The 18960-nt window shown below is 48.4% G+C and overlaps 1 protein-coding gene across 2 annotated transcripts in view; it reads left to right on the top strand.

Annotated features, from left to right (window-relative positions):
• LOC112670206 (L-gulonolactone oxidase) overlaps positions 1-12532 on the top strand; it is a 31801-nt gene extending 19269 nt beyond the window's left edge. The window contains exons 7-12 of one of the 2 annotated variants that reach the window (XM_035720553.2): positions 3230-3337; positions 4264-4340; positions 7997-8146; positions 9016-9180; positions 10934-11024; positions 11791-12532. In XM_035720553.2, coding sequence (XP_035576446.1) covers positions 3230-3337; positions 4264-4340; positions 7997-8146; positions 9016-9180; positions 10934-11024; positions 11791-11919 — 720 coding nt within the window. In that variant the 3' untranslated portion in view covers positions 11920-12532. The remainder of the gene's footprint in view (positions 1-3229; positions 3338-4263; positions 4341-7996; positions 8147-9015; positions 9181-10933; positions 11025-11790) is intronic. The other variant, XM_035720556.2, reaches the window with a different exon arrangement.
• Positions 12533-18960: the final 6428 nt, after the last annotated feature.

Raw genomic sequence — 18960 nt, 5'->3', positions numbered from 1 at the left:
GCATGAAGATTTTAGAAATTGTTTTCAACCTTTTGCCCTTTATGCCACCCAAACCATAATGAGATGTGATGAGTACAGCTGCTTGCTGCATCAGCCCTCCTGCAGCGCCCCAGGAAGCAGTACTGATCCTAGTGTGTCACTGACCTTGTCATCAGCAGCCAGATGCCAGCCACTCCCTGGGGTGGCTGTCCACCGATGCTGAGTAACATCCCAGCCATGGTACTGGGAGCCTACTACTGACAACCCTGGTAGCCAGTTCCCAAAAGCCAACTCAGCAGTGTCACAAAGTCTAAATCTGGGGGGACAGAACCCTCTATCCTTCATGCCAATAGTGTGCCAAGGAAGAGAATCCTCTGGAACCCAAAGGGTTGTGGTAGAGCGCCCAGAAGACACAAGTCAGATGAACGAAATCCATAATCCTATGGATCATCTCCTCCAGTTAGGATGGTTTGTAGGTCCTAAAGGAGACAGTTTAATTTACAGTGGGGTGGGGGTCATTGTTCCACCATTCAGCAACCACTTGGTGCTAAGTTAGGGGCCACAGAGAGTCTAGAGCTTGATCGTGCATGGTTCATGCCTCTAGAAGCTTATAATTTTATGTGGGGGGCCAGTTAGTGGAGGTCTAGGGGTGGGGAAGATATACCTTGTTTCTCTAATGTAGGGAGGAAAACAAATGATTGGTGTCAGCAGAGAGGCACAAAATGTAATGGAGGGTTGACTCTCGTCACTCCATTCTAGGTAGGAAGCTAGATTCTCACTAAAGCTGAGAAGGGCACCATTACTTCTACTACTGGGATTCTGGGCAATGCAGTGGGATGGTCCGGGATGCCAAACATGAAGAGATGGGGGGTTTCTCCTTTACAGTGTCCCAGCCCCATCCTCCAGGCAAATCCACCAGGCTGTGTTCCTGGCTTTCCCAGGGGAAAATCACTTCTGCCCAGAGGCTTCCCAAATAAGAGTCCTACAGACCATCACCCTGTCAGGATGGAAGCAATAGTGACAGGAGCCCTGGGATTTCATCCTGAGCTTTTCCTGGGTCTTTAGCACAGCAGTAAAGGCCTTCAGCTCTTCAAATAAGGAATGATAGGGTACTCCAGCATTTTCTGTGCAATGCATTGTTCCAGCAGCTCTAAGGCAAGGGGTTGTAGGCAAAATATGTCTTACTGCCCATTTTTGTAAAAATTGTTATTGGCACACAACCATGTGCATTGTTAATGTATTATCTATGGCTGCTTCCATAATACCATGGCAGAGTTAAATAGTTGCAACAGAGACCATATGGCCCCCCAAGCCTAAAATATTTCCTATCTGGTTCTTTACAGAAAAATTTTGCTGATTTCTGCTTAGCAGGGGGAACCAAAGCTGGATGAGATAGGTCCCTAACCTATAAGAGAATGTTGCCCAGTTTCAGAGATGGATGCTTCCATAACTACAGTATAATTCTGGGATGGATGCAATATAAGTAGAAGCCACTTTGAATGGGAGGAGATGGCTTTATGAGGAGCATTTGAATTATATACATCTCAATTCAGATAAGTCACTTTTAGGGTGCTCAATGGCCACTTGTGGCTGGCGGCTGTTGTATTGGACAGTGTTTGTGGACAGAGGTCCCAGCTGCTGAACTAAGTTTTGTGGGCTCTATTTTGTAGGAAAAAGAGAGCTTATGGGGATTTCTGATCTTGCTTTGGATGTTCTCTGTAGATGTTGTCTGGAATGATGAGAAAGGAGGCATATTATGAGGTCAATGTAAGAGTATAGATGACAACTAAGGGGGATGTCAGCAGTAGGTCACAGGAGAAGGAAGACTGGGAAGACATTTGCAGAAATACAACAGGGTGACCAACAGATTGGAGCTGGGGTGGGGTGGAGGAGAGTTAGGATGACAGCCACATCACTTGAATGCAGCAATCACCCACCCATCCTTATATCCCTGGCTGCACCATGCACTGGTTAGCAAACCTCTTTGGACAAATCTCTTGGATACTGTATTGCCCCATGACTGGATCCAGCCATTTGTCTATGCTGGGTACTAAATTCCCCATAGTGCATTTGGTCAGTAAGCGTTTTTTTTTCTCCTGTTTTTCCTGACACTCTGTCCTCCTGTACGCACATGTTGACCTTACAGCTTATAAAGTGCTTTCAAATCCATGATTTCCCCTGCTCCTCACAACAGCCCTGGAAGGAAGGAAGGAAGGAAGGAAGGAAGGAAGGAAGGAAGGAAGGCAGGCTAGATTAGTGTCTTCATTCTACAAATGGAGAGATGCTACCCAGAGGCCTCAAAGGACTTTCTGGAAGCCACAGCTAGGGACTTTGGAAGGAATAGGACCAGTACCCTAGATGTGTGTGTGTTAGTATTGATCAAACCCAGAACCAAAAGTGTTCCTTGGGTACGTGCCATGTGACAGCCACTGTACGCAGAAGCTTTGATGTAGATTATGTCATTTCATTGCACAAGTGCCCACATGTTATTGGTGAGAAAACCAAAGCTCGGGTACATGGCTCTTCCAAGGCCATGCAGCTGGTAAGCTGCAGACCAGGACACAAATCCAGAATTTACTTTAGGACCGATGGTGCTTTATCTCAACCTCCCAGCTCTCTGTCAAACCCCCAATCTGTTTACCCTTGTCCTGTATCTGCTTGACAGGTTTTAGGAAGATATGATTTGTTCTGTGATGTCATCTCCAAGAGTGCAATGATGAGCCATATTAGAGCAAGATTCCTCTGTTCATTTTATTAAGGACCTACAATGTGTTAGACATTATGGGGTTAAAGGATGATGATGATGACAATGTGGGGGTAGCAACAGCAGCTGCTTAACCTGTACAGTGTTCATGACACCATTGTAAGCACTCTCTAGGCATTAGTGCATTTCATCTTCTTACCAATCCTGACATGGGTATTGTTATTAGTCCCATTTTATAGACCTGAGGCACAGGGATGTTAAGTGCTTTGCCTAAACTCATATAGCTAGGAATTGTTCAAGTCAGGACAAATAAGAAATCATTTCTATCCTCTGAACTGCTCGGGGAAAGCAACATGCAAAAGAACCATTTCAATGTTCAACATATTACAAACCACGTTCCATGTCATTTGACAATGTTGGAACAATTTTAAGTATTTTCTCTTGATGGGGAAAAACTGAGGCACCCCCAAGCTTTGAATTCTAGTACTTCCTCACCATTATCCTGCAACCAACCCAGTTTTCCCTTTCTCTCTCTGCTGACGTCAGGTTCTTAACAACTTGGATGGCCACCTGAAGAAATCCGAATACTTCCGCTTCCTCTGGTTCCCGCACAGTGAGAACGTCAGCGTCATCTACCAGGACCACACCAATAAGGTAGCAACAGGTAGCAACAGCTACCTTATTCCCATCCTCACACATAGCCTGCAGTCCCCAGGATGGCTGACATTTGTCATTGTCCCAATGATCAGTGAGGTGTGACAGGGAAAGGAAGAGTGAGCATCACTGAGCATGAGGATAGAAGCAGAAAAGGCAGGAAGGTGGAAGGAGGAAGGAAAATTGGCACAGTAAAGGTCCAATGTGGCCACAGGTAAGGATGCGTAGGAGGAAGGTCAAGGCACAGCCCAGATGTGGGACAGGGGAGCAGAAGTGTTGGCAGGACATGGTAGGATAAGATAAACTACCAGGCACCTGGGCTATACCTCAAACCATCTAATACCCTCCACCACCCCCAACTTTCCCACCCCCAAGTGGACAGGTGAAGAAACCAATGGTCTTGTCCCATGTCCTTAGCAAATGGGCTGCTTCTCAGCAGAACACAAAGCCATCACTCAGGATGAATGTTCATGAGACAAGTCAGGCAAAAGCAATGACACTCATTGTGTGTTAGAGACTGGCATGGGGTCCATAAATGGTGGTCGCTGGACACCTGCCTTGTAGACTCAGAGGAGGAGAGACAGATGCACATTGTCTTGTGCAAAATAAATACGTATGTAAATACACATGAGATGAAAGAGTCATGAGAATTGGCTGTGTCACCAAGAAGTGAGGCTTTCAATTGTCCTATTTTTGGGGTCACCCCCCCCATACACACATGCAGCCCCTCCTGGGACTACATCTCCCTCTAAGGGGACACGGTGACGCATACATCAGAAAGCAGCCACTGAATTCTACTCCAGAAACCAATATTGCACTGTATGTTAACTAATTAAAATTTAAATACGTGTTATATATATGTACATGTATAGTGATGAAAGCAGCTGAGCTCTGGCCCTGCACTGATCACAGATTCTTTTTCCCAGCCCCCCTCCTCTTCTGCCAACTGGTTTTGGGACTATGCCATCGGATTCTATCTACTGGAGTTCCTGCTCTGGATCAGGTAGGAATGCAAGAGTACTTTCTTCCAGCATCTGCTAAATGCTGTTGAGGATGCAGTCCATCAGAATAATAATACCCTGGCCTTTATGCATGGAAAATGGGTCTGTCTCCTGGGTCTAGAGCAGGGATTTTTGACCCTACCTGCACATTCAAATCACCTAAGGAGCTTTTTTAAAAAATACCAGTGCCAGGCTCCACTCTCTGGCCCCCTAGTGATGTAAATCTTCCCATATTGTTCTGTTTGCTGCCTTCCCAGCCTAAAATCTGTGCTCATGCTCAGGCCCAGTAGACATGTAACTCTGAGAGATGGGGAAGGTTTCATGCGGTCTTGAGTGGTAACTTTGTCACCAGCCAAGACATGGGATGGCATTCTATAAAATTTTTTGAAATATTTTATACATGTAAAATAATATTAAAAACATATTTAAAGTATACAGAATAACATCATAAGCGCCCATGTGATTACCACCAGCTTAAGAAATGAAACAACCAAAATAGCAATAAATGAATTCAAATAAAAAAAAAAAAAAAAAAGAAATGAAACAGGAGTACAGTTGGAGTGGTCTTTGTAAAGTCCCAAATCACAGCCTCCAAGGCGTCACCAAGAAGAATCGCCACCCTGAACTTTATGCTTATCATTCCCTTGTTCTTATTTATAGCTTAGTTTTACAAATCCTGAAATAATAAATGTGGTAGTCCAGCTTCGATAATGATAATTACCCATGTTGATATGCACAGCTGTAATTACTCATTAGTCACTATATGCATGATGTATTTGTCCATACTCAGATATTTGGGTTGTTTCCGAAATTTTTTTTTCTGTTATAAATGATACTGTTGTGAGCATTCTCAACCATTGCTCCTGGTGCTTTTATTTTGTCTTAAGTGAAATTTGTGGGTATTTTTTGCGTACTGTCCTGTAGAGTTTTATTTATAGATTTTGAGCAATTTGTTGCAACATCTCCCTGTTTGTGTTGTCTTGCATTTTTGTCGCTTTTAACGTGTAGATGTATATAATGTTAATGTGAAAATTAGCCACCTTTTCTTTTACTTTGGTACTTCTGTGTCTTATTAAGAAACCAGGGCATAAAAGCCCATCAAGGGTGGCACCGCAGCAGGACCTACAGAACAAGCTGAAGTTCTTGGTGGTCCTGGACACGAGTCTGAATCCCGGCATCTGGGAAAAAGTTGGCCTTCACCAGGGCAGGGGGGCAACAGGTGGGACCACTTGGGACCCACGTTGGGGTGACTCACTGCCTGGAAGGTGTTAGGAGAGTGAACACAAGCCAGGACTTACTGCATCCAAGCAGGGATGGGACAAGAAGCCATGAGTAAGCCCCACTGGGAGCCACCGCTCCAGCAGATTGTGGATGGGAGTGAGGGTGCAAAATGCCCTGTCAGGGGCTTTCTCTCCAGCTTCCATCACAGCCTCTCAGCAGTTTTACATGTATGTCTCTGGGGCTTGAGCCCAGTGAGCACCCAAATAAATTGGGCTCTAAACCACAGCTGCCAGTTCCGGGCCCCAGGTGGACGCTCTGTGGGAGCTCCACAGCTTCTGAGTTCAGCCCCCATGGCTCTGGCTTAGCTGCTTCTGGAAACTGCATCCACCCGGCTCCCCCAACCCTGGCAGTTCTGCAGCGCTCACTAAGCTGTGTGCCCAAAAGTGAGGGAATGAAAAGTGAATAACAGATTGTGCTTGGTGGTTTAAATGGCTGCTTCACTGTAAGACTCATGGTGTCCCTGCAAGGGCAAGGACCCTGTCTGTCCCATCACACTCGGTCCTTAGTGTCCCAAATAGTGGCTGGCACCTAGAGGTGGCTCCTGGATAACTGTGTAAGAAATGCCAGATGAAAAGCCTGACGCCTGTCTTTGAGGAGTTCGTGGTCCACTGTAGGAGTGAGGGTGGTGGCTGCAGCTGACCAGCACAGAAAGGCAGACTGCCTGTTGGGAACAAGTCCCTGGAGGGTGAGCCAAGGCCAGGGCCGAGCTCAGCTCCTGTGGTTAGAATAACCCTCTCCCAGGGGCCAGTGGAAGCTCCACCGCAGCCAGTTGGCCTCTGAGACAGCAGAGAACATCTACCTTGAAACAGACAACATCCTTCTCCTGCCCTGCCCCTGCAGCATGCACCCAGGTACCCTTTCTGAGTCCCAGGAAACTCACCAGCTTGGGACCACAGGAGGAGCATGAGCTGTGGATTCAGAAGAACACGGACTCTGGTCCTCACCCCTTCATTTTCAAGCTGTGTGACTGGGTAAATCGTTCAGCCTCTCTCGGCTGTGGTTTACCCATATATAAAGTAGAGCCACTAGCAACAATTGGGTTGTTTGGAGGATTCAGTATCAAGTCTGCATGAAAGGTGTTCCCTCCCCTCTCACAATGGCCTCTAGTGCCCCACCTAAGGGGGCAGGGGTCCCCGGATCTGCTGTTCTTATCTGTACCCCCATGAGCTTTGAGCAGCTGGGATGGGTTTTTGACAATGAGACAGAAGGGATGAGACAAGGGACAGGCGTCTGGGGAGGGTCCCTCTAACCAGAGGCTCCCCACAGGCAGGAAGAAGCCAGACTAAGCCTTGTTACCAGGAGTCTTGGGTGACTCCAGGAGAGGCACAAGCTACAACTGACGGGATCAGAGCCAGTTCAGCTCACAGGAGCTAGGCTGGCAGGAACTGGGCTTATGAGTGGGATGACCAGGGAGGCCCCTGCAACCGGCCTCAGAGCCTGTGTCCCCTTTGGGTATATATCTAAAAGGATTGAAAGCAGGGACTTAAAGAGATTTGCACACCCATGTTCACAGCAGCATTATTCATAACAGCCAAAAGGTGGAGGCAACCCAAGTGTCCGATGGATGAATAGATAAACAAAATGCGGTCTTTACTTATAATGGTATAGTATTCGGTCTTAAAAGGGAAGGATGTTCTGACACAGGCTACAGCATGGATGAATTTTAAGGACAAGATGTTGAGGGAAATAAGCCAGTCACAAAAAAGCAAATCCTGGAGCACTTGGGTGGCCCAGTGGTTGAGCATCTGCCTTCGGCTCAGATTGTGATCCCAGGGTCCTGGGATCGAGTCCTGCATTGGGCTTCTTACAGGGAGCCTGTTCCTCCCTCTGCCTATGTCTCTGCCTCTCTCTGTGTATGCTCATGAATAAATAAATTAAATCTATAAAAACTAACAAACAAAAGGCAAATCCTGTACATTGCTCTTCTGTGAGGGGCCCTAGAGCAGAGTCATAGACACAGAAGGTAGAATGGGGGCTGCCAGGGTTGGGGAGGGGAAGGGGAACGGGGAGTTGTTTATTGGGGACAGACTTCCAGCCTGGCAGGATTCTGGAGATCCCGTACCCCAGCAATGTGAATATCCTTAACACTGCTAACTTCACACTTACAAATGGCTAAGATGGTAAATTTAATGTCATGTATTTTTTTTTTACCAAAATTAAGAATGCAAAAAAAAAAAAAAAAAACCACCCAAACACTGGAAACAAGCTGCTCATCAATAGGAGAGCAAGTGGCAAACATGTGGGCTATCCAGAAGTAGCAGAGTCTGTAGAGAATGAGGTTTGTAAGGAACTCACCGCACGGTCTGCAAGCACACGGCGGGGACCCGCTAAGTGCTGGGTGCTGTGATCCTGAATCACCCTCTGTGCTGCCCCCCAGTTCCTTCCTGCCAGGCCTCGTGGGCTGGATCAATCGCTTCTTCTTCTGGCTCCTGTTCACCAGGAAGAAGGAGAGCAGCGACCTCAGCCACAAGATCTTCACGTACGAGTGCCGCTTCAAGCAGCACGTCCAGGACTGGGCCATCCCTAGGTAGGGGCCGCGCGGGCCAGGCTGCGGGTGGCCTGTGTCAGAGAGACACCCTTGGGTCTTCACCGCAGCCCGGGCATGTACACTGTCAGCCAGGTTTCCAGTCTCGCCCATTATTAGCAGGGGCCAAACTGGAGGCCGAGCCCCCTTCTGGCACACTTGTTACCCAGCTGTCCTACCTGTGAGGGGACACCAGCCACGGAGTCCCCTCTGTCCTCCTGGTTGGTCCCTCTCCAGCTTGGAGGTGGGTTGCAGCCCATGGGCGTGGAGCGTGGGGCTTCCTGCCCAGCTTCTTGTTTTTCTGGAAGACTGTCCCCTGCATTCAGTCCATCGGTGGACAGAGCCCCCCTTCGTTTGCCAGAGGCTAGTACTCTCCCTTGAGAGGGACACCTGGTGAGGACCTAGGCTGGGTCTGTGGCCCATGACTCATTACAACTTTCTCTCTGAATGGTCCCCTCTGTCTGTCTCTCTGCAGGAAAGTGGGTGATGGTGTCAGGGGCTTAGGGGATGTCCCATCACTGCGTTCAAGGGCAAGGACTGTAAGGACAAGTGGAAGTATTAGAATCAGACTGACTTTACCCTGACAGAGAAGGAAGATGCCAGCGGGGTGGGCCAGCTACGGCCAGACACCTGAGGGAACCCCCTGATTAGGCAAGGCGTAGGCAGGGCTGAACCAAGAGCCCTAGTAGCTGGCCAGGAGGGACATTCAGAGGCTCTACTTCCATAGGAAGGACTTTGAGAGCAGCCACCAGAATGGGCCTCCTGAGGAGCTGGGAGCCCCCGTGGGCTGGGGGGGCCATGGGGAGCCCAGTGTGAGGGCTCCCGGAGGCCCCTTCCTGAGGGCTGGCTTCTGTCCCCCTGGCCGAGTGCAGAGAGAAGACCAAGGAGGCCCTGCTGGAACTGAAAGCCATGCTGGAGGCCCACCCCAAGATGGTAGCCCACTTCCCTGTGGAGGTCCGCTTCACCCGCGGGGATGACATCCTGCTGAGCCCCTGCTTCCAGAGGGACAGCTGCTACATGAACATCATCATGTACAGGTGACTGGCTCTCTGGGGGGGCGGGGAGGGGAGGTAGGGGCTGGGGAGGCAGCTCCTCAGCTTTGAAAGGACCCCCTCCCTACCCATCTTTCAAGGCCAGTTCAAATGCTACCTTGTCCGGTGAGACTTCTTTGATCCTGGCAGCAGAAGATAGTCTCTCTCTCCTTTGGGTTCCTACAACTACCATTTCCACCCCCTGTCATGTTAATACAATAATCAATATTAATAAGCGATGTGACTCCGAGTAGCTACCACTTGGGAGATGGGTATCATGCAGTGGCAAACGCGTGCTATCTCGCGTGCCTACTCTGGCCGATGGTTCTGAGAGCCTGGAACGGCGTGTTGAGGCGGATTCTGAGGCCAGGTTTAAGTTAAGCAGAAAAGAGGATCCCGCTCCATCCGAGCTGCCTACCTGGATGCATTCGCCCATCCCGACCAGCTCCACCAGGCCCCGTGCAGGTACCTTACAGCTGCATGATCTTTACCTGGTTAGTTGTACACAGCAGTCTCCAGGACAGGGCGTAGGACATGCACGTTTAAGAAGCCCATCTCTTAAAAAGATTTCCCCCGTAAAATGTGTCTTCCTTTTGCCTCTTCTTCCAGCCCTCATTGATAACAGCCCTCCTCTGACTTTACAAGAGAAAAACATACCTCTCCCCCAGCCTGAATCTTACTATGGGGTATTTCTCCAGCATGTAAAAACCTCAAACGTAGAGGATGCCCAAGGGACAATTATAGAATGTGCTGTTCCAGAAACATGTCCCAAAAAGCCAGAAAAGAGAGCTTTGGAAAGATGCATTGACTGGGAGGCAGCTTATTTCACACAGGGACAGATTGTTGGCGAGGCTCAGACCTTATCTGTCTGTCCCTCTATCTGTCTTCTCCCTACCTAAGAATGCAGATCAGAAGTGAGAAAGTTGCCATGGGTATACATCGCGTTTATTTGAATTTTTGAAAGTTTTGATTTAGATTTTTTTGTCAGTAAGTCTGACTTGGCTGTTGGCAGTAAGGTTCTATGGTCTTGCTTTCTAAATGTCAAGTGAGGGGATTTGGAGATTCCTAGGCTTTGTCAAAAAGATGACATATTTACTCCCTCGGCCTCTGCCTCTCCCCTCCACCCATGCTTTCTCTCTCTCTCTCTCTCTCAAATGAATAAATAAAATATTTTCTTTAAAAAAAGAGGACATATTGAGCAGCGCCTGGGTGGTTAAGTCCATTAAGTGTCTGACTCTCGATTTTGGCCTAGATAATGACCTCAGAGACCTGAGATCGAGCCCCTCATCAGGCCTCGTGCTCAGCTAGTCTGCTTGAGATTCTCTCTCTCCATCTTCTCACTCTCCCTCTGCCCTTCTCCCATTCTCTTTCTTACTCTCAAATAAATAAAGAAATCTTAAAAAAAAAAAAAAAAAGAAAGAAAGAAAGAAAGAAAAACTGTCATGGTATTTTAAAAAAAGATGACATATTTCTATGTTATACCATAAAGATGTGTGTGTGCATGTATAATATATTTAAACTCATGATAAGTTTCGGATGCCAACTATAAAATATGTGAGAGGAAGCAACCATTTATGAAATCCTTCTAGTGATGAGCAATGAGCAAAACCCCTCAAGTTGCTTGATCACTGCCATCCATGTCCTGCGGGCAGAGCCACGGCTTAAACTCCTCACCGCATGCCAAGTGCTGAGTATGGCACGGAGAAGGCCACCTAACTATGGCAGGAATGGGGCCTCACCTCCTTCTGCTCCCCACCAGGCCCTACGGCAAGGATGTGCCACGGCTGGACTACTGGCTGACCTACGAGACCATCATGAAGAAGGTCGGGGGCAGGCCCCACTGGGCCAAGGTAGGATTTGCCAGTGAGAGGCTGACAGGGCCATCAGCCTGGCCACTGCTGAGAACTGCAGATTCACCAGCAGGTGCCTCTCTTCCTCTGCCTGCCCAAGGCTCAGAAATTGCCATCCAGGAGCTGAGCACATGTCACAGGAAGGGAGGGTTTCACTGCTGTACCCAGACCCAGCTTCCCTGGCATCCTTGTTCTGACAGCTCCATGATTGTGCTCAGTGAAAACTGCCTCAGAGTTTTCAGAGAAATGTCTCATCTTTCATTTTATTTGATTTCTCATAGAAACCCACCAGGCAGGATAAGGCAGGAGTCAATGAGCCCCTTTAACAGGGAACGGAGAGTCTCTCCGAGGTGATGGGACTGACTTCCTAATCAGCAGTAGAATTGGGGCCAGAGCCCTCTCCAGGGTCACACTGTGAGGTGGCAAGGGGCATGGAGAATTTAATGTTAGCACGGTAACACTTTTCTTCTTTACCTTCCTAAGAACTTCCTCTCTCGTATTTGGGTCTTTACATTATGTGTGTCCATGCATCGTGCATGCGTATGCCTGGATATGTGTGCACATACACGCGCGCGCACATGTAGGTATGGGTACATGCATTTTGTGTGCATACATGCATGCATGTGTGAGTGAGTGGATGCCTGTGTGTGCCCCGGGATAGGAGTGTCGCACGTTCGGGCACACAGACACAGGGTTGCCTGTTTGCAGTCGCACTGAAATGTCAGCTCCAAGGAACAAGGCCCTTTTTGTCTGGTTGCTTCCACAGGCCCACAACTGTACCCGGAAGGACTTTGAGAAAATGTACCCAGCCTTTTCCAAGTTCTGTGCCATCCGAGAAAAGCTGGACCCCACCGGGATGTTCCTGAACGCGTATCTGGAGAAGGTGTTCTACTGAAGCAGAAACAGAAATTAATTGAGCCCACCTCATTTCCCTCAGGCCCACCTCTGGTGAGGTTGAAGGCTCAATGTCCCACTGGCCTGATGGGGAGCAGACCTCTCTCTGCAGGACCCACAGCTGCTCCAACCCACAACTATGAGCTTGGATCTGGGCAGGGCTCCCCATTCTACTTCCTGTATCTTCACAACAACCCCGTGCAAAGAAGAGCACCCAAATCTCCATTTGCATCTCCATGGGGCAGTCCCTTTTCCTAAACCTACGACCACCACCTTCTGTTTTCCCAGGAAATAGAGGAACCCCAAAATGTTATGTTTGTTTAAGAGGTCAGGGATCCAGTCATTCACGGGTTCCACCTGCCAGCTGGGTGTGTAACTCCAGAGCCCCTATTAACATATATTTGGGCACAATTGTCATGCATGCTACCTCCTTACACCCTTGAGGGGGTTTCAAATGCTCAAGTGAGTGGCCACCAGCCCTGGGACTGCCCTCCTCCATCTCTGTCTGTCCACCTGACCTCCCATAGCCTGACCTCTAGCATGTCTATTTCACGGGGTGTTTGGGGAGTGGGCCTCTCCTTGCCTTCTTTTAAATAAAGACCAAGAATTATTCACTCTCTGCCCCCATCTCTCCATCTCCAGGTAATCGTTTGGGAACAGGAGGCTCACTAATTTCCTGGCTTCCCTCCAGAGGTAATGGGTCTTGGGCCTGCCCAGAAAATGCTCTGCGTATTCCTTTTGCAAATTTAGTTTCAACTTGCCTTAGTTTCACACTTAGTGGCCATTCTTTTGTGAATATTCACTAAACACCTACTAGGTGTCAAGTGCTTTGGGGGGATTGATAGAACATTAAGACAGGTTCCTGGCCTCAAGAAATGTATATTCTAATCTCATATCTCATAAGAGGTTAATATCTGTGATATATGAAGAACTCTTACAATTCAACAACAACAAAAATTTGTAAATGGGCAAAAGACTTGAGTAGATATGTCTCCAAAGAAGACATCCAAATGGCCAATAAGCCCAAGAAAAGATGCTCCACATCATTAATGATTAAGGAAGTGCAAATAAAACCACAATGAGATATCACTTCACACCCATTAGGATCAGTATTATTTAAAAAATAAAAATTTTTAAAAAACAGAAAATAAGCAGTATCGTCAAGGACATGAAGAAAGTAGAACTGTTGTGCGTCACTGGGGGGAATGTAACCTGGCACAATCACTCTGGAAAACAATATGGCGATTCCTCAAAAAATTCAACATACAATTACCACACGATCTAGCAATTCCACTTCTAGTATATACCCAGAAAAACTGAAAGTAGGGACTTGAAGAGAGATTTGGACAGCATGTTCAGAGCAGCATTACTCACAATCCTCAAAGGTGGAAGCAACCCAACTGTCCATAGAGGAATGGACAAGCAAAATGTATAATATACAGACAGTGAAATATTATTCAGCCTTGAAAAGGAAAGAAATTTTAGCTTATGCTACAATATGGATGAACCTTGTAGGCATCACGTTAAACGTAATAGGCCAGTCACAAAAAGAGAAACACTGTATGATTCCACATAGATGAGGTATTTGGTGTAGTCAAACTTCTAGAGACAGAAAGGAGAAGGGTGGTGGCCAGGGGGTCCGGGAGGGGGAGTAGGGACTGGGTGGTGAATGGGGACTGAGTTTCAGTTTGGGACAATGAAAAAGTTCTGGAGATGGATGGCAGTGATGTTTGCATGACAATGTGGATGTTCTTAATACTGCCACTGACATTATTATTTATTTAACAGTGGTTAAAATGGGAAATTTTATGTTATATATTTCTTACACCAATGAACATGAAGAAATGTATATTCTAGTTCAAGGAAACAAAATTAATGTGCATAGGACGTGAAATAGTAATACCCGGGAGACAAGATGAAGGGTCAGGGAAATGGTATAGCCATGAAGACCTGGCCAGCCCACCTGGACAAAAACTACCTCAGCCGAAAGATCCAAGACCGTGGCTATGAGAGCCAGAACTAGCCCTTCGGCGGGGCTGATTATATCAGTCACAGGGTCCAGTGCAAAACAAAAAGGTCAGGCAGGTGATAGCAGAGCATTAATTTAAGCTTAGGATTCTTCTGAGCACCACAAAGGTCATGCCCAGACGTGTGTATCACAGCCACAACAGCTAGTTTTGTGTGTCAACTTACCAGACTCGAGTATTGAATTATTGAATCTAGGCGTGGATCTGAAGATGTTTTGTAGATGTGGTTAATATCTACAGCCAGGGACTCTACATAAAGGAAATTAGTCTCAAAAATGTGGGTGGCCTTTGTGCCATCAGTTGAAAGACTTAAAAGCAAAAACTGAGGTTTCTGGAAGAAGAATGAACTCTGCCTCCTGAGTTCCTGACAGAGTTTCCAGACTGTGGGGCTGCCCCCACGGATTTCAGACTTGGGAACATCACATGAGCCAATGTCTTGGATCAGTATGAAGTATGCATTGATTCTGTTTCTCCAGAGGACTCAGACGGGTACATATAAGAGATGAGTAAAGTTACTTAAAGGAAAGGCATAGCAGGCAAAACCCTGAGGCTTTCGAAATCCATTCACTCTCATGTGCTACAGATGAGGAAACCAAGGCTCAGAGAGGTAGAGAAACTTGTCCGATATCACACAGCAAGTTACAAAAGGCAGTATCTCAAAACTTTCAACCAAAGTCTGTCTCACAGCCCTACATTTTTGAGAGTTTGAACTTAATTTCTAAGATCGATGCATGTTGCATTCTATTTCATTATGTAATTGTGTTTTAAACTTTTGAGTAACATTTTACTTTCCAAATCTTTAAGTAACATTTCTGCTCTAGGAAGGAGTGCCCTGTTGGCACTCCCCAGAGGGAGACGCACAGATATTGAAGGACACAGATATTGAAGCCCAATGTCTGAAGTCTGAAACCTTGAGATTCAGAAAAACTTCAAGTCCTGGAATGCTAGGGCAAAGAATACTCTGGAAATAGACTTTCTAATTATCAGAGAGCCCAGATGTCTTTTCTGGCTCAGGCTTTTGATGAATATAATTTACTCTTCCTTTGATTTGGGATCTTTTGATGCCTGGAGTTCATCCTTCCCAAAAAAATTATTGTGCAGAATACTCTTGATATTGAATGGTGTGCCCTGAGGCCATAAATTGGGCCCCTGAGGGCATTGCTGATATGGATCCACTTTTTCTCTCCTTCCTTGATTCCTGCTTGTTCTTCTGTCCCAGATTCCCACTGGCTGGCTTCTTTTCTCTCCCAGTATAGCCTTATTATGTAAGCCTCAGGTAGCGCGAGCCAGCTCTGCCCTCTGTGGCAAACATTCTCATGGGAGGAGATTTAGGAAATCATGGGTGCTGAGACCTATGCTCTGAGACTGGGTTTCTAACAGTGGACAGTGCCTGCCAGCACCCTCTAAAGAAACAGATGGAAGGATGAGGAATGGCATTTCCCTTAGGCCAATGGGAAACTAAATTGTAGTGCAGCATCAGGGCTGTTAGGCCATGCGGGCTCTCAAGGTTAAATCTGGGGTGAGAGGTCACCAGCCAAAAGAAAAACTGCAAATCTCACCAAGTGGAGTGAGTGAACTGTGGGTGGCTTCTCCCCTCAGGGCAGCCACCTGGCCTCTCACCCCGCCAGGGCAGAGCTGAGAATGGCAGGGGTCCGGGTGAGCTCTGTGGGTCTCAGAAGGATGCACTTCTGCCCAGAAAATTTCCCAAAATTCAAAGATGTGAGACATTTAAAGGCTCAAGACAGATGCCCCCTCACCTTACTTGCAGGTGTCTCTGTGCAAGGATAACCCCAAACTGGCTGAGCCAACTTGGCCACCTGCATGGACAGGGCCAAGAGGATAGCTAAGAGGGTGAATAGATAGGGCCGCCTCGAGGGAGGGGGCAGCAGAGTCCACCCGTTGAGCTGCAACACAACTTTGGTCCTCTCAAGGTCAGCAGCCACGGTCAGCCCCAGAACAGGGACTCATGGCGCCCCCTCGTGGCAGCCCTGCTGACACAGCCCAGGTACCCGGGCAGAAACAAAGCAGCCCACCCTTGACCTACACTGTGCGGTGGGCTAGTGCCCAACTGTAAAGCAGCCAAGAATGCCACAGAGAAGGGAGCAGACCCTGAGGGAGGGGAGCCATGGAGGGGGGTTGCTGAGAGGGAAGAGTTCTTTATGCAAGCCTAGGATTTCAAATTTAGAGATGTCTGGGTACCCTACAAGGAAGATCCTACCTGTAGGTCTCTAGTTACTAAAATGAGGCCAAAGGCAGGAGCTAACCACAATGGGAGCATGGAAGCTGGAAAAGTAGCTATGAGCATCCTAATCTTAGGAGCCCTGCAGGAACCCATGGACTAAAAGGGGACCCATAAAGGGATCCCTGGGTGGCCAATGGTTTAGCACCTGCCTTCGGCCCGAGGCATGTTCCTGGAATCCCAGGATTGAGTCCCACATCGGGCTCCCTGCGTGGAGCCTGCTTCTCCCTCTGCCTGTGTCTCTGCCTCTCTCTCTCTTTGGGTCTCTCATGAATAAATTAAATCTTTAAAAATAAATAAATAAATAAATAAATAAATAAATAAATAAATAAAAGAGGACCCATACAATAAAGCAGGGTCTGAGCAAAGCTGAACTAAATCCCCCGAGCCTGCCTTATCTTGGTTTTCCCCCTGGTTTTCTTTCCCACATGGCAGGGACTTTCAGAGACCAGATGACACCTAGACATCTCCGGGAAATTATCAAAATTTGGTGGTTGTTTTTTTCCACTTTTGACATCCACGCTGTGCCGTGTTCAAGATCATTGCAGGCTCTTATGTGAAAGGCCAACAGCACCCTGTGCACTCCATGCAGGTGGACCAATGCTTGGATGTGGGTTTGAGGTTGAGGAATGGATCCGTTCCTTTGACACCTCTCTGTGATTTCACAGTACATGAAGTCATACACAGTCGTCCAAAGTCTCCTTATGAACACAAGGCCCACCTGTCATCCCACCCCTGCGATGTGAGTTCTTTGAGGTAAGATTGGGTGAGCCGTTGGTTTCTCTTGAACTCGGCACCGGAGGGGGACTGAGATCCAGAGGAGCTTGTGGACAAATGTCTGGTACTAGTTCAAGGTCAGTGTCTTTGCCCCCTACCCCCCTTCCCAGGAGCACTGGAGGCAACAAACGAGGGCAGACAAGCCACGGTGCTATCCTCTCTCCATCCCCTTTCCCAGCCTGAGTAAGCACCTCCGCAGCCCTGGAGAGGCCTGGGTGGGCTGAAGGCAACTGTGGGCCATCAGCAAACTGAGTCCTCAGAGCAGTGGCTGGTGGGGGGGGGGGGCAGGAAGGACTGTTCCAACTACTGGTCCCCATCCTGCTCTCAGCCATATCATAAACCTGCAGGATTCTTTTTTTTAAAATAGATTTTATTTATTTATTCATTCAGGATAGACACAGAGAGAGAGAGAGAGAGGCAGAGACACAGGCGGAGGGAGAAGCAGGCTCCATGCAGGGAGCCCAACGTGGGACTCGATCCTGGGTCTCCAGGATCACGCCCTGGGCCAAAGGCAGGCGCTAAACCCTGAGCCACCCAGGTGTCCCAACCTGCAGGATTCTGACTCAGTGGTTGAGAATATCCCACAGGCATCTGGACAGCTCGTCATCCACCTTGTCAATTTGTCCCATATGGGACATGCCATTTACTGATGATTTGGTGATCACTGATTTGGTGATCACTGGTTCGATATATCAAGAAGCTCTGCAGAGGCGAGTCCTTTCCACGTTGCCTTTAGAGCTACCTGATCCGTCCCGGGTTTGTCAAGCTGCTCTCGCACGGCCAGAAGATGCCAGGCCATGCTGGCTGGATGGGAGATAGAGGTGGGAGGCCCAAGAGGCTAAAAGGTGGTGGTGAGGTTCCCGTGAGCCCCGTGAGCCCCGGCGTCAGGCCTGGGTTCGATCCCAGCTCTGCCACTCCCAGGTGGCACGACGGCGGGCAATCGGTCCCTGTTATCCCTGCAACCTGAGCCCCGGTGCCCTCCGCCCAGCGCGCTGCATCTCCATCGCGGCTAAGAGCTCCCGGAATCCGCCTCTCGTGGGGTTCAGCTCAGGTGGGGACACAAATATGAAATATTCTTATTCATTCTAGGGCCGTTCCCATCACTAAATCACATCTCCCGCAGATCGTTTTCCTTCCTGGACACGCCGCAGTTTATAAAACAACCGGTTTTGTGTACTTTAGAATGTCAATCCAATATCCGGATCTGAACCCCTCCCGTCCCCCATCAGAGGAGGGGTGGAGGTGAGGGGCACTCTACCCTCACACACCCCCAACCCCGGGTTCCGAGAGTCCAGAGCAGTCGGGAGGGGCATCGTCTGGCTCTGGACCTTATCCACGCACCTCCACCCACCACCCCACCCCACCCCCAGCTCAAGCTGTCTGGGGTTATCTGAGGTGGGGCGGGGTCTTGCTCCGTCTGGTCACCTAGACTGCTACTGCCAGGTGCTGTCCTCTCCTTGTAGACAGAATGATGGTTTCCATGGGCTGGCTTTGAACTTCACTTGGGCACCCTTAGACCTCTAGGGCGGCCCCTGCCAGCAGCCCAAGCCTCCAGCCCGCTCTGGGTACTGTTACATGGTGAGCATGTTCCTTCGATCCTGTCACTGTAATTCTGTGACCAAAGTGTAACCCCACTGGAGATGATGTCAGAAGCCCAATGGGAGGCCCTCTGGGTAAGTGAAGCCTGAGCCAAATGGCCTTTCATTCACCCCCAACCCCACCACTTAGTGGTGAGCTCTGCTCTGCACACGTGGGCAGCTTCCTGGCTCCAACCTCCCTCCTCCCTTCCCCTCTGCTTCACAGTGAAGGGTGAGCAATCTGAGATCCCCTTCGATAGCCTCTGTGGGCCACAAGGATAAGGGTCAGATGTTCTTCCATCTAAGCCTTCTGAGTCACACGCTTTTCTAATGAAGGCTACTCCTGGAAGCCTTTGTAACATGGGGGAAATGACCTCTGCCTAGAGAGTAACTGGGGGACTTAATGAGATTACATGAAACAA

Source organism: Canis lupus, chromosome 25, assembly GCF_003254725.2.
Source record: "Canis lupus dingo isolate Sandy chromosome 25, ASM325472v2, whole genome shotgun sequence".
NCBI classification, from domain to species: Eukaryota; Metazoa; Chordata; class Mammalia; order Carnivora; family Canidae; genus Canis; species Canis lupus.
The sequence above is the reverse complement of the archived record's forward strand: the minus strand, read 5'-3'. Positions and strand labels throughout refer to the sequence as shown.